The 16092-nt window shown below is 29.5% G+C and overlaps 2 protein-coding genes and 2 long non-coding RNA genes across 7 annotated transcripts; all 4 read right to left on the bottom strand.

The window, feature by feature from the left end:
• Positions 1-6584: 6584 nt before the first annotated feature.
• LOC115718680 (nucleobase-ascorbate transporter 1-like) lies at positions 6585-7823 on the bottom strand. Of its 4 annotated transcripts, none has more exons than XR_009686425.1 (3): positions 7779-7823; positions 7353-7529; positions 6585-7003 (listed from the first exon to the last, which is right to left on the bottom strand). XR_009686425.1 is itself a non-coding variant. In XM_061110951.1 (3 exons), exons 1-3 carry the CDS (start codon positions 7705-7707, stop codon positions 6926-6928), a joined length of 333 nt encoding a protein of 110 aa, XP_060966934.1. In that variant the 5' UTR covers positions 7708-7823; the 3' UTR covers positions 6585-6925. The 4 variants fall into 4 exon arrangements, 2 of the variants coding, with proteins under 2 accessions (XP_060966934.1, XP_060966933.1); XR_009686426.1 differs by having other exon boundaries at positions 6585-6965; XM_061110951.1 differs by having other exon boundaries at positions 7630-7823.
• Positions 7824-8170: 347 nt separating this feature from the next.
• On the bottom strand, positions 8171-9044 carry LOC115721016 (uncharacterized). Its single transcript, XR_004012360.2, has 3 exons — positions 8951-9044; positions 8819-8859; positions 8171-8734 (listed from the first exon to the last, which is right to left on the bottom strand). It is a non-coding gene; the product is annotated as an uncharacterized LOC115721016 (long non-coding RNA).
• A 1305-nt stretch (positions 9045-10349) lies between these two features.
• On the bottom strand, positions 10350-10883 carry LOC133034550 (zinc finger BED domain-containing protein DAYSLEEPER-like). Its single transcript, XM_061109655.1, has one exon. The coding sequence runs from the start codon at positions 10881-10883 to the stop codon at positions 10350-10352; it is 534 nt and encodes a 177-aa protein (XP_060965638.1).
• A 1667-nt stretch (positions 10884-12550) lies between these two features.
• On the bottom strand, positions 12551-15114 carry LOC115718678 (uncharacterized). Its single transcript, XR_009686427.1, has 4 exons — positions 14771-15114; positions 13676-13740; positions 12937-12996; positions 12551-12570 (listed from the first exon to the last, which is right to left on the bottom strand). It is a non-coding gene; the product is annotated as an uncharacterized LOC115718678 (long non-coding RNA).
• Between the last annotated feature and the right edge of the window lie 978 nt (positions 15115-16092).

Here is a 16092-nt window from a genome sequence, read left to right as displayed (position 1 = left end):
GTGACATTTTATTTAGCAACAACCTATATGCATCTATATAATAAAATAAACATATAGGCTCACACAGGCACACTTTGGATGGATCCTATCATGTTGCTAGGTCATACACAGATGAAAGAAGATTGTAAAATTTACCTGTTACAAATTATTTACTTGACCAAGCGGAGCCATCGTATCATTAGATCCGGCAAAAAGTAACCATGGCTATTTGCAATCAAGTAATAATAGGTTTTTAAAACTTACATACAAGCTAAAAACACATACTCCCGCAACAAGGTTAATGGATAGTTGGAAGTAGGATTTATTTAATTTTAAATAAATAATTTCGAAAAATAAATAATTAAATAAAATATAATTAATTTCGAAAAAAAAATAAAAAAATTAATTAATTTCAAAAAAAAAATAAAAAAAATTTAAAATTTCGAAATTATTTTAAAAAAATTTAAAATTAAACCTACTATTTGAAAAATTAGGTTTCAACCAACCTAAATATCATTTCAAAATTTGCTAACTACTTTTTAAAAATTAAATGTTATTTTAAAAATAAAAATTAAATAAAAATTAGAAAAGATAAATAAAATATCTTTTCAGATTTTTAAATTTAATTTAAATAAATAAAATAACAAAATTTAAAAGTTAGCAAAATATCTTATATCTATTTAAAATTACATGATTATAAATATCTTATTTTAAATTTAAATAAGGTCAAAATATCTAAAAAGATTTAAAAAATCTTAATAGATAAGATATTTTTAAAATATCTTAAAAGATAGGATATTTTTAAATATCTTAAAAGATATTATAAATATCTTTAAAAGATATTATAAATATCTTAAAAGATAAGATATTTTTAAATATCTTAAAAGATATTATAAATATCTTAAAAGATATTTTAAATATCAAAAAAAATATCTGACCTTAAATTTAAAAAAAATATAATCAAATTTAAAAATAAGATAGATTTTTAAGCAAAAAGATAAATACTAGTTCTATTCAAATTCAAATTACACTAATATCTTGAATTAAATTAAAAAAATTAAATTAATTCAAAATGATAATTAGAATTGAATTAGGAATAGTAATAGTATATATATAAAACCATACAAAAAATTGGAAGTTAATTCCATGAAAAGGTATGAAAAATTGAAGAAAATTGAAAAAATTCGAAACTGTACGGACAGCTCTGCGATCGCAGGAAACTATCAGCACAGCCCCGATTTTGTCAAATCTTCCAAAAATCATAACTAATTCAAATAAAATCCAAATTGAGTTCTGTAAAAGGCTAACTTGCTTAATTTTTTCCATACTATCCAATAAAAATAATTCCAGAACCGAAATAACAATTATTTTTCACGAAAATTTCATAATCATCAATCAATCATCAAATAACACTCAATACAACATAATACCATCCAAAGAACATACAAACAATCGTTTTAAAGTCCAAATTACATGCAAGTAAATCAATTACCATGGCTCTGAGGCCAGTTGTTGGGAATTATTTTACCAGGATCTTAGATCTACTCACAAGTATGTTTATTAACATCCTAAATATGAACTTTCTAAAACGATAAAATAAACACATATAAAGTTAAGAAAACCTTACATTGATGCAGCGGAATAAATGTCTCCTTCCACTCAGATCTCTAACCCTTGATTCCTTTCTGTAGCAGAGTATAATCAAGATCTGAGCCCGAATCTCCTTCTTCTTCAAGCTTTGATCCTTCACGCCTTCCAATCTATGATTGAGTTACTGCTTACTGTGTGTGGGCACTTACTCTTTCACTAGGGTCACGAAAAAGATGAAGGAAAAGAGGGAGAGAGGTTTCGGCCAAGGTAGAGAGTGAGGGAAGGCTCAGTTTTTCTGAAGAGAGAAATTTCTGTCAGAAAGGCTTATGAAAACTTATGTTGTGAATGAGCCATCACTTTCTATTTATAGGCAACTTACTAGGTTTAGGTTTAGAATTATTTGGCATTAAAATAATAAAATAATAATTTGAAAAAGCCTTATAAGTGGCCGGCCATAGGTGTTGTAATGGGCCCCACTTAATTTTGCAATTTTATCAAATTTTATCTCTATTTTCTCAAAAATGCCAATTTTCCAATTCTAACCTTTTAAATGCCAAAACTAATTATTTAATAATTAAAATACATTATTAAATAATATTGTCATTTAATTTAATTATTAATTAGACATATAAAGTCCATTAATAAATAAATAAACCCGGAAAACTCTTTTCCTTACAATTTCACTTCGAATAGTGAAAATTCATAAAATCAGACATAGTCTAACTTTAGAATTATAATTGATCAATCACGAATCAATTAATGAGTCTTATAAGCAGAATGTTCTCAACTAGAATGGGGACCATGGATCTATATGCTGAGCTTCCAATAAGTGAACCAAATTTACCAAGTAAATTCCTACTTATTAATTCTTCGTTGAATCCACTCTTAGAACTTAGAATTGCACTCTCAGACTTATATAGAGCATATTGTATGTTTCACGATACCAATATACTATCTCATTTAACCATTGTTATAATCTTATTTTGATTTAAAGATCCTCTATATAGATGATTTACATCGAGATGGGATTTCTTTACCGTTCTCACCCCTCAATGTATTTTGCCCCTTAAAACACTTAGCTACCTGTAAATGGTGTTTAGTGATCTAATAATTAGTCAGTTAAACAAGAGCTCATCCATTTACTTCTATTTGCTAAGCTCGAAGGGAATCATCACTTAACTTCTATACACCAGTAGAAGCTATAGATTCCATATTTATGTTCAGCACTCCCACTCAATCATACTATCATGTTCCCAAAATATACGTATCACCCTGACCCAAAAGTAGGCTTAACTAATAAATCAAAGAACATGAATAGCACTCCTGAGTTGAGCCTAAGCATATCAGGATTTAGATTCTTTTTAATCTTAAGATCAACTACTGATATTGACTTGGAAAGATATGTATAACGGTAAGTTTGTAATATCTTAACTTAGTTGCAATATCGGTCCAGTCCAATGTATACTCCATACATTCGAAACTAGTATACTTTGCTAATGTCCTGGAAAGAACATAACACTTACTCCAAGTGTAAGTACACATCATCGCTGATTATCACATTAGTGTAAATCCAATAACACTGATGAAACAGGGACCAAAACTTTTGATTCATATGATCACAATCACATTCCACTGTGTTGACGATACTGTAATTGTGAATAAACATATGATCTGGATTTAACTGATTTTGTGTGTATGAATGTAATAAACATATTAAACATATTAAACCATTAGCATGTAAAATTCATGCAAACATCAATCACTTCAAATTTCTTATATTGATAACTAATCAGATTGTAAAGAGTTTTATTTAGGGCATAAAACCTAACAGGAATGACAAGTGAAAATACTAAAACATACAATCCTAAATAATTTCCAAGGTTTTCAACAAACTGATATCAGTGTCCCGTTTAGACGAGAGTCAAAGCTACCATCCATTGAATAGAGTTGTCAGCTCATCTAAAATGTTAAACATTCTAGCAACCTTTTATTCGGTCAAGATTGGAATTCAGCATTGTCCCGTTTAGGCGAGAGTCAAGGCAATTCTATCTTATGAGCTTCCACCATTGTTTCATAATTTGCAAGTCAAGTATGGTCGCCACCATTAGGGTGATCCATACCATACAAAACACTTACAAACTACTTATCATTCGAGATTAAACGGTGCGAAATTGCTAATGAACGTTCCTCCATTAGGGAGGATTACTCACTAAAACAAACGCTGTGTAAAACCCACAATGGAGATCGAATGTCTTTTAATTAAAAGCTCATTATTTAAAAAGAGTTGTATTTTCTTTGATTCTCTTTATTTCTTCTATTTATTTTAAATATATATTTATTTAATTAAAATTTCCAATTTAGAATGAAAAATTCTAAATATAAATTTTAATTTAATATTTATAAATTTTACTTAGATGTATATGAAAATAACATGAATTATTTCCATCTTAGTAATAATTTCCAATAAATATTTAGAAAAATATTCAATTTAAGTTGTTAAAAAATTAATTTAAATTAATTTACAACTCAAATTTTATTTTCTATAAATATATATATTGCATTTCGAAAAATTAAAGTATTTAAGAATACAATTTTCGAAAAAATGCATATTAAAATAAATGAATAAATGAAAAAAAATCATTGATTTAAGTTGATCCAAGAATTAATTAAAATAAATAATTAATTTACAACTTAATCTATTTTTCAAGATAGATTCAAAATCATCTTGCATTATGAAATGCAATTTCGAAAATTGATTAATAAAATAAAGAAAAATATATTTTACTTAATTTATTTTAATTAATCATTAAATGAAAAAATCATTGATTTAAGTTGGTCCAAAATTAAAATAAATAATTTACAACTTTAATCTATTTTTCAAATAAAATTCGAAATTCTAGCATTTAAGAAATGCAATTTTGAAATTTGATTAATAAAACAAAGAAAAAATATATTTTGAAAATTATTTAAATTTAGTTGAAAAAATAAATTTCAACTAAAAATATTTTTCTATTGAATTAAGTGTCATGAAAAAGAAATATTTAAGTATCGTGATGAAAATCAACTTAGATATTTAATTTCAAATTAATTAAATGTATTAAATTTAAGAAATAAATAATTAAGTGTAGAGAAGGCTTAATTATTAATCTCTAGTTTAATACTAGGAAAAAAATATACTTAAAATAAATTGTACCAAAATTAATTATTTAAATAATTAATTTCACAATGTATAATATTTTCCTATTCAATATTAGAAATAATAAGTAGTCTAGAAATAACTATCGATAAAATATCTTATTTGACTAAGTATTTTTTCCACAAAATTTGAATAAATATCTAATTTAAGTTGTATTAGAAAAAATCTAGAACTTAAATATTTTCAAATTTAAATTTAATTAAATATTAAAAATTAAGTTGTAACCATTTAATTTAAAAATATTCCATTTTAAGTTAATATTCGAAAAGATATTAACTTAAAAAATATCTAAAGAATCTTAATAACCAATGCCTAAAATTCCTCAACTTAATTTTGAAATTTGAAATTCAAAAGATATTCAGATTTAAGTTGATTAGTTATAGATAACTAAATATCAACTTAAATAGGAATATTTAATGAAAAATTTAAATTAAGCTTCAGAAAGAATCTAGATGGTTATAATTCCATATTTAATTAAATACAAGAAAATACATATAGTTTAGCTTAGAATAAAAAATTCTTTAAACTATATTTTTCTTAAATTAATTTCAAAATAAATGAAATTAATTATGTTGCTAATCAATTTTATTAGGTTAAACTAGTTTAATTAACCTAGTACAGTTATTCAAATCAGGCAAATGGGCCTTCACAATTGGGGTGGTTCATGTGAGGGGGTGCTGGGTTCAGTATGTCGTACCCACTACTATGGCTCCCAACTCTCACACAAGGCCCAAAAGAGAGGAATTTAACCTTAAAATAAACAACTTTAATTGAATAGGCCCAAAAACTAAATGGGCCTAAATAAAATCTATCAAGAACTATGATATTTTATTTAGCAACAACAACCTATATGCATCTATAATGAAATTAAACACATAGGCTCACACAGGCACACTTTGGATGGGTCCTATCATGTTGCTAGGTCATACACAGATGAAAGAAGATTGTAAATATCCCTCTTACAAATTATTAACTTGACCAAGGGAGCCATGAGTTAAAATCAGATCATTGGATCTGTCAACAAGTTAACCATGGCTATTTGCAATCAAGTAATAATAGGTTTTGAAAACTTACACACAAGCTAAAACACATACTCCTGCAACAAGGCACTACAAGAAAATACGTTTTCAGCGACTAGATTTTTTGTGACCAAATCGACTTAGTCACTAATAGTTAGATTTTGTGACTAATTTTTAGTCGTAAATAATTTTAGTCATGAAACAATGTTTATTTAGAACCGAAAAAATCAATGACCAATTTTTTAGTCACTGTTTGTTATTTTTAGTGACTAAAATAATATTTAGTCACTAAAACTGTGGCGCCAAATTATAATAGTGGCGTGACTAATAATTATTTGTGACTAAAATTATTTAGTCATTAAAAATTTGAAATTTGTGACGAAATAGTTAGTCAGTAAAAGTTAATGATCTTTTACAACTAAAATATTAGTCTTAAAATATTTATTTTACAATTATTAATATTTTAAATGTACCAAGTAATTATTTAGTTTCTTTAAAACATAAGATTAATTATTACTATATATTGAATATACATTAACTACTAATTTAATCCTTAAAAAATATGATTAACATAAATTATATATTTTTAAAAAATATATATATAGTTATTGAATTAGTAGCAAATATATAGTTAAAAAAATTATTTTTACTAACAAAATATCATAACAAATAGTGAATTTTGCAACTAAAATTTTGTTGCAAAATAAATTAATTTGATTTATGATTTTTAAGTTGAATATATTTTTTATATTTAATTTTAATTACTACAACAACAATCCTGGCCCCCATCAAACATAACATCCTGTAAATCACAACACTATTATTAATATTATTATTACAATTCTCTTACATCCAGATCACTTGAAAAGAACAGCACCTTTTTCTATTTCAATCAAATTATGTTACAATAATAACACTTTGTTAATGTTACAATTTCTTAATGATAACACTTTTTTTTTTTGAAGATGTAATTGCAACAAGCATCAAGAGGGGAAGGGAGAGAAACAATTACAAACTTGGAAAAAGAGAGTCAGCAAACTCTCTTAATGATTAGAAGTTGTTACTGGATTGATGGCATACTGTGAAAAGAGGCCCCAAACTTGACTGTAGCCCATAATAATTTGAATACTTGAAGCTATAATTAGAGCTCCTTGAATAGCTCGCATTGTTTGAATAAATATCTGCAAACCAATGACATGGGAAGATCTCTTTCAATACCCTACCAAATAAGAGAGTTTCTTAAGTACATTGACTGAAATGTAAGTAGAGATAGATATCTAGGGGGACTTAGTTACCAATGACATGAATTATGACAAAGGCAACCTTAGATGCAATCTTCCATAATATTATTTTAAAAAATAGTGTCAAACTCAGACAGTTTTTCTACTTGTTCTTATTAAGCTGTTACTATAATGAAATTTGGGAAAAACTTTACAAATATTGCTCTATGTGGTTACCAAAAAAAAATGTAAATGATTAAAAAATGAAAAAGAGAGAGAGAGAGAGACTAGTGAAAGTAAAAACTGAGAACAGAGGTGACTACAAGCCAGACTAAGAAAACAGCTTACTTCTTGTGGATCATCAATGCGTTGCAACGAGGAGTCGCCTACAATGTAAGCTATTGGAATGACATAGGCGAAGGAACCTCCAACAACTGCTGGCAATTTGGTTCCAAAAAGCGCTTGGAGAAGTGTGTTAAGCCCAGCCACAAAGAGGAGAGTCTGTATTACACGTGCCTTGTCACCCTATTCATCAATCATAAAAATGTTAAGAAAGAACTCTTAGTAACTAAAATAGAAGATTGACTGACACCATGACAAATAAGCATTCAAATATACATCCCACCTGGATAAAATACAAGTGGCAGGCCAAGGGAACTACAAACATTGTTAAGAAAAAAGTATGTTCTGGATGAAATTGCATGTGCCCAGTAAAACCAAAAGAAAGGTTCAGAGGTTTAAGAGAAAAGATAATTTACTAGAGAATGAGCTTACATCGCTTCCACCCATTGCAGGCACCAACATTGATGGAATCATAACTAGGAATGTCAGTCGGGCCGGGCCCGGCCCGGCCCGCCACAAACCCGGCCCGGCCCGACATCACTTTGGCCCGGCCCGACTCCTTCTTTTGGCCTAGCGGGTCAAGCCCGGCCCGAGATAATTGGGCCGGGTTAGGCCCGACCCGGTTTTTTTTTTTTTTTTTTTTTTTTTTTTTTAAGAATACTTATTATTTGTTTTGTTTCATTTGGGTATTTAATTTTGGTGGTGGTTGAGACAATTCATTATAGACACTTTTTTTATATATTATGTTATTTTAGAGAGAGAAAATTTGATGAGAAAATAGATAATGCATCAAAACCCACCATTGATTATTATTATTATTTGTCCTCTTTTTTTTTTTTTTTTCTTTCTAAAAATTATTATTATTATTATTAGGAAGTGGTTAGTTATAACTATTATACTATTACAATATGACATGCCTTATTAAAAGGGATTTCTTTTTTCTTTGGTTTTGTCTTGTTTTGAGTCATGGGTAATGGGAGAACTATTATGTTGTTTGATTATGTTTTAAAATCAATATTATAATAATTATGTAAGTCAATTTATTTTTAATGAAGAGAATTATAAGGGTGTGATGGTAATGTTTTTTTTTTCAATTTTACTTTAATAATAGATAAGGTTGGAAACTAAGGTTTTCAATGAATAATTGCATTTTTGTTATAATGAATAAATGAGTGATTCAATTATGCATAATAGAGGAAAGTTTGAGATTGTACTTTTGTTACTAACAATGTTTAATACATCAATAATAACTACCAACCATAAACTCAAATATAATAACTAGTAACCATAAGTACTAAACACTACAATTTGTTCTCATCCATGTCCTCACTCATATACTAAAAAGAACAATGTACTCTCTAATCATCAAGATCAACTACGTAAGGCTCCTGCAAAAAAATAAAAACAGAAAAAAGTATTAATAATAAAAATAAATAATTTATTTGATAAATTACAAAAACTTAACTAATTACCATTGTTGGATCAACATCATTATCTTCATCATTCACTGTTGCTGTTAAAAAAAATAAACTAAATATTAATTCTAATTAAGAAATAAAAAAATGTATATAAATATATATTTACAATTGTTAAATAATATCTACCTTTTTTGTCAGTCTTCAACCAATTTTGTGTACATACTAATGCTTCTAATGTAGAAGGATGAAGTCTCGATCGATGTGAACTCACGTGCCTACCACCGAAGCCTTGAATGTAGATTCCGAAGCAACGATGCTTAAGCAGTACGCAAATACATCCTTGGCAATCATACTCAACAAAGGGTATTTGAGGCCCGTCACCTTCCAATAGTTGCATATATCAAATGACTCTTCGGTCCCAGGTATCAAGTTCTCCTCTAAATATAAATCCGGTTCGGACTTCATATTCTCTACTCGATAGGAAGCTCTAACAAATCTATCAAAGTTAGAAAGGGCATCCAATCGGCGTGTTGAAGACGATGTTGATACATTTTCTTCTTGAACCCTTCTTTCTCTCAAATGAGGAAACTTAGACCGTACTCCTCTAGTAGCTCGCAACAAAGCTCACGAACCTTCGCAATTTCGCTTACATATTGCTCATCTCCATAAATTACGGGGAAATAGTATTCGAGCAACATGAACTTGTACCTCGGTCCTAAAACAACCGCCACACACACATAAGCCCGTGAATCTCTCGCCAATATTTCGGAACTTGGACATCATTTGAGTTGCCATGTCCTTAATAAAAGGCACCTACGATAACATCCATGATTGAATGTTGGTCTTAATTTCACATATTTTTGGAAAAAAAATATTGGCGGTAGGTACTTTGTTCCGAGAAATTAATTCGGTTACTTCATGAAACAACTCACAACTTATCACACAATTGTTGAGCATTTTGCCAATCAATTTGCGAAGGAGCACACCTCAAACGCAACTCCCGCGGCCTTGCACGTTCAAATACTGCGCATCTTGTAGGATAAAGGCCGTGCTAAGCATTAGAAAAGTTGAATTCCACCTCGTTACACAATCAAGTGATATTTTTTGGTGTATGGTACTCCAAGTTGACGAGCGAGTGTCTTCAAATTTTTCATGTCTTTTTGGTGTGCCCGACCAATAAGCAACACCGTCTCGAATTTTGTCAACACTATCACCAATGACGATAAGCCTTCTTTGACAATTAGATTTAAAATATGTGCACAACAACGCACATGTAGCAACTTTCCCTTCAAAATAAAACTCGTCGAGCTCAAATTGTCCTTTCAAAAGATCAATCATGGAATCATTAGCGATACGAGTTATCGAGAGTCCTTTGTACCGATCTTGTCTTCTATTTTCCAATCATTAAGACAAGATCTTAAGGCCTCAAGTAGTCTTTGGAGCATCGTGAGGACACGGAACATACTTAAAACTCAATATACGATTGTGTAAGTTCCAAGAATCATCAATAAAATGAGTCAAGCATACCATATATCCCCTCTTCGATGATTTGGTCCACATGTCACTGGTTATGGCTATTCCGCTCCTACTTTTTTTCCAAATTTTGCTCGCACTTTTCTTTCTCAGTTTTATACATTTTCATAATGTCTGACCTAATTGTATTCCTTGACACCATTTGAAACATGGGACATAAAGTGCTTGAATATTCTATAAACCCGCTATGCTCAACCATAGACAAGGGATATTCGTGCTTAACGATCATTTGAGCCAATTTGGTCCTTGCTAAATCAGGATCAAAATTAAAAGAAACCGAAGGGCTTGCAGTTGCACTAGGATTGGCGGCAAGTTGGGCCTTTCTTACAGGACACGTTTTCACGTGAGAATTTAAATGCCTAGTCCCACTAGAAGTTTCTCCCACCAGCTTACGCTCGCAATACTTGCAAACTGCTTTAATTTTTCCATCAATTTTTTCCCGTGTGAAATGATCCCATGCACGAGAAGTTCTTTTTCTCTGATTCTGAGTTTCATCTACTGTATTGCTAACAGATTGTACTTCATTTGTAGTTGATGGCACAAAATCAACATCATCCTCAAAATTAGAATCAATTTGACCAGACATTCTATTTTAACCTACATTAACACCATATTCTCATATCTATCAATTAATCCATGCAATTGCTTTAAAACCATGATAAACATATCTACGAAAAATCGGGCAACATTTTCCCTATTTTATTAACCTAACCATCTGTCAATTTTAACTATAAATAATCAGATAACACACAATTTATCATCCTTATATCACCGCAGCACACAAATTTCGCAGAACCTACTTCACTATGGATGAATATATAAGATATTCAAACTCTTCTATAAAATTATATGTAATATAATAAAGCAATTATAAAAAAAAAAAATATATACCTCCGATGAATCGAGATTGAAAGTTCCACTTGACTCAAATTCTTTTCAAACACTTGCAAAACGCCAAAACCTATAAAAAAAATATAAAACAAAGTAAATCAAATGGAGCCAATAATTGATGTTTGAAGACCACATAATATAGTCAGATTGCAAAAGTAAAATATAATTAAGGTCATATCCTTTACTAAAACACTAAGATTATTATTATTTTTTTTTAATTTAATTTATATATTGGTTATGCAATTCTATCCATTACATTTGGCCTATGAAAATGGAAAATTATGGTAACTAGTGAAAGGTGCAATTTGAAATTTGATTTGAATAAAAGGAATCTTGAAAAAAGAAAAAAGAAATTGCTCCTTCCACACCTTATGCTGGACAATATTTTTAAAATTAATTATTTTATTGATAAATTATAATCTTAAATAATTATATTTTCGATACAATAATGATTTGATCATTCAAAGTATAAATAATTGTCATTCTTTCTACAGTCTATCTATACCTTATATTTTAAACATGTTATTCAACCTTACAACAAAAAAAAAACATGTTAATTTAAAGCTTATTGTTGCATGAAAATTACTCATAAAGATATGAAAATTTATTTTAACATAGGAACTGTACAATCACACTTCTTATCCAAAAGTAGTTTTGTTTATAAAGTTGTTTTAATATATATATATTCTCATCTAATGTACCAAATAATCAAAGTAAATCGATCTTAAACTAACACAAGTTCTTAAAGACTCCCTTGGTAATCATTAAAACTGAACTAATACTAATCAGAAACTAAACCCAGACTCTAATTTCAAACAGATCCATAAAAAAGAGAAAAAAAAATCCAGATCTTAAACTAAACCGATCGAAAACATGTCAACAGAATAATCAAAGAGCAAGCTTTTTTTGCTTTGTTTGAAATAAAACTGAGTAGTAAATCAATGAAAGGTAAGCAGAATAAAAAGCATAAAATCAATGAGTGATCTGAAACAAGAAAGAGAGAAGAGAAGAGATTACCAGGGAAGGGAGAGGAGAGAAAGAGAGGCGGCGGAGAAAGGGAGAAATGAAGGTGGAGCTTCAGTCTCCTCTAAATAGCAGATGAGGCAAAGAAGAAGAGATAGTTTCGGGCATATCGGTTTAGGTTTTTTTTTTTTAATATTTAAAACCGGGCCGGGCCGGGCCCGACCCGAAATAATATATACCGGGCCGGGCCGGGCCGGGCCAGAAGCCCGATAAGAGCCCGAATAATTCGGGCCGCGGTCGGCCCGTCGGGCCGGGGGCCCGGCCCGGCCCGCGAAAATAGCCCAGATTGACATTCCTAATCATAACACTTGTGCCCAACATCATGATGTAGTTTTGAAATGCCAAAAAGATGGTTTCAGCTGCAACATAAATGGAAAATTCAAGCAAACAAACAATGATAAGTTGATCAGAGACAACATATCATCCTATGATAACAATTTCTTAATGATAACACTTTTTTTTTTTTTTGAAGATGTAATTGCAACAAGCATCAAGAGGGGAAGGGAGAGAAACAATTACAAACTTGGAAAAAGAGAGTCAGCAAACTCTCTTAATGATAACACTTTGTCAATGTTATTATTTTTCTCCACAACTGTATTTATAGCTTTCTGATATACAGTCTTATGACTTCAAAAAAACAATAAAATCTTCACCAAAATATTTAGCTAAACGAACTAAATGCATTTTTATAAAGAACTAAAATCTAATAACTCACACCGACATACCTGAAACTTTTCAGCTGCTTTAGGGTCTCCATGATTTTTATCAGAGTGTACTATCCTTGCCTGGAAAGAAGACATAGATAGAGATATTAATCACTAAGCTCAATGTATAAATTGGAAAACAGTACACTAAAATTTAGAGAATGACTTGAAGACTTTATCCTAAGTGAGCTTTAAATACAGACTCAATTTGCAAAAGGCCTAATGAACTTGGAACCAAATTTTCAGATTATGTGGGTTGTGACATTCATAGGAATGTAATGTCCAAGCAAAAAGTTGCCAAAGATTGTGTCCAAATAGAAAATAACAGAATAATTAGATGGATATATTCCAAACAATGAATCATTCTCTTAATCAGCCCATCAATTTGGACAACAAATTACTCCAAATCCATAACAACCAAGAAAGTTAGGAACTTTATTTTCATGAACAACAATGGAAACTCCTAAAAAGTGAAAACTAACATCTACAAAGTACCATGTTTTAAAATGGGAACACCCAACAACTTCAGCTATTAATCATATTGACAGCCCTCTCTTATGTCTATGACTAAAACTACTTGGTACATTGGCCTAACCAATACTGGACAAAAACAGAAGGATAAATTTGTCTTTGTATGTGTGAATACATGTGTATATAGAGTTATAGACAAAAACAAGACTTATGTTATCTTAGAATAATTGGGCATATAAAATTGGTACACAGGTACAGGATTGTAAAATATAGAATTTAAGAAGCTCACCCTCCAGCCCTAAAATCTTAGTAACTTGGCTTCCAGCCCACACCATGGCCATTATTTTGAGGAACCTGCCATTGACCAAGATGTAAATATCTCATTTAAACATTTATATTCAAACTTTAAATGTCTTAGGTTGTGAAGAATAAAAGCAAAAACCATTAAAAAAAAATCTTTCCAATAGTGAATACAGATATATAAATTTAAAAGCAAAAACAAATACAGATATATATTAATTTAAAATAGTAACACGTATATTAATTTTCATAAAAAAAAAAAAGTAAAAGAAGATAAAGATGATATATACAAATATCTCTGGAGAATTTTTTTAAATTTAAAAATGTAAATGTCCTATTATACGTATTATACCTAAAAATATCAAAACCCACAAATTTAGAACATTATAGTTATAAACGTAACAATAATTATTTTAAAAATTTAAATTTGAATTTTGATTTTTAAACAATACTGTATCTTCAGATATACTATATATATATACACATCGTATATTTTTTTTTCTTTATTTTGTTCACTCTTCACTTTAATATTTTGTTTCTCAAAAGAGTCTTAATTGGCCTCAACAAATCTGAAGAGCAATTGAGAGTCATATTTGTTAAGGTATGAGCTAAATGAAATTTGATATATATGAGTTTATAATCTTGCATTGCTTCGAGTGTTAATTAAAAAAATCTCTTCTTCAGGTGTTTAAACTGGTTAGGGATTTCAAAGAAGATTCAAAGAAGATTCAAAGAGTCGTACATCCAAACAGGTTTGAGTAAATTTCTATCCAATTTCATTAGTAACATTACACATACACACTAAACCTTAGAAAACATTAGGCATAACAGAGACATAGGTGCAGGATAAGGATTTCAGAAATTAATTAGGCTTTTCTCAAAAAAAGAAGAAGAAGAGAGATTAAATAAATGAATAACTTAAATCGGAATCCTGGAAATTTTTCATGAACACAAAGATCAAATCAAACTAATAAAAAAATCAACACAAACATACACAAACTAATGAACAAATCAACACAAAGATGGACTCAATAAACCAGAATAAACAAATTTCATAAAAAAAAATAGAAAAAAAAAACAATACCTGGAAACAGAGAAAAGGCAGCAGTGGTGGCTTTGGAGGCGGCTATGAGTGGCTTTGGTTCTCTCCAAATCGCTCTCTCCAGATCGACTCCGATGTGGTTTCCGTTAACGTCTCCGAGCAGTGGGAGAATCTTCGTCAAGAATGATACAAATATCGTCTAGGAACAGAACAAAGAGAGATTGGACAGAGCGAGAACCAGAGGGAGAGAGCCATTTTTAGGTTTAGGTTTAGGGAGAGAGCGATGTGGAGAGAACCAGAAGGATACAAATTCGTATACTCAATTGAAAGTTTATATAATGCTATTTCTAGAGCAATTGTGAAATAACGTGTCTTTTTTGTCTACTGATCTTACAGTGTCTTCGTATCTATTTATCATAAAAAATTATATATATAGCAAGTCTTCATTTTTCTCATAGCAAATGAATCAAGATTAATTTCAATAAAATTCGTTAGTATTATTAAAACATACCTCAATATAGCTTACAATTGCACTAGTGTCTGATCCATTTATTTAAGATTGTCGTATAAGAAGTTAATCTTATTTCCATTCTAATAAAATTTCTATCCTTAAAATAGAAAAAGGTCATATACAATTTTAGAGATAATTACTTACACAAAGGTAAATACAATTTTATTTACATAAATACTCTTCTGTAATTGATGAAATTACCGAATAAATCTTTTTTGGTATAAATATATATATGGAAGCTAATATAATAGGTATTGTAATTTTTACCTATTGATAGCTATAATGATTTATAGCCATTGATTTAATCAAATGGCTTAAATTAACTTTTGGAAACTACACCATAATTAATATTTTTTATTTATAATTAATTTTAAATATTAATTTGGATCTAACTAATAATACTATGAAGATGAATAATACTGTCAGTGTGAGAAGAAGTAAAAAGAGAAAATTAGATGAAAATTAAATTATGTGATAGAATAATACTTTTCTAGTCAACCTTCATATCAGATCAACCTTTTAATGTGCATTATTGAATACGGCACAAGGTAGAGTTAGTCTGGGGCAAAGTGGAGATTGGCTGTCTCGAATACGACACTGTAATTGAATTGCTCTCTTGTTTGAGATTAGGAGTTGAAAAGAAATAAAAGAAAAACAAAAAGGTTTTATTGGGCACTGGTTGGGTTCTATAAGAGTCCCTGCAAAAAGTGAAATTTGATTTTGATTTTTGAATTTCTCTAGTTTCATATGACTCCTCTAAGATTGGTAATAAAAAAGGACCTGCAAGTTGTGGGGTCTTTAAGTCAATCCGCTATATATGTTGAAAGGAAAACTCTTGTTCTGCACTATCTTA

The sequence above is a fragment of the Cannabis sativa genome, chromosome 2, assembly GCF_029168945.1.
Source record: "Cannabis sativa cultivar Pink pepper isolate KNU-18-1 chromosome 2, ASM2916894v1, whole genome shotgun sequence".
Lineage (NCBI taxonomy): Eukaryota > Viridiplantae > Streptophyta > Magnoliopsida > Rosales > Cannabaceae > Cannabis > Cannabis sativa.
The sequence above is the reverse complement of the archived record's forward strand: the minus strand, read 5'-3'. Positions and strand labels throughout refer to the sequence as shown.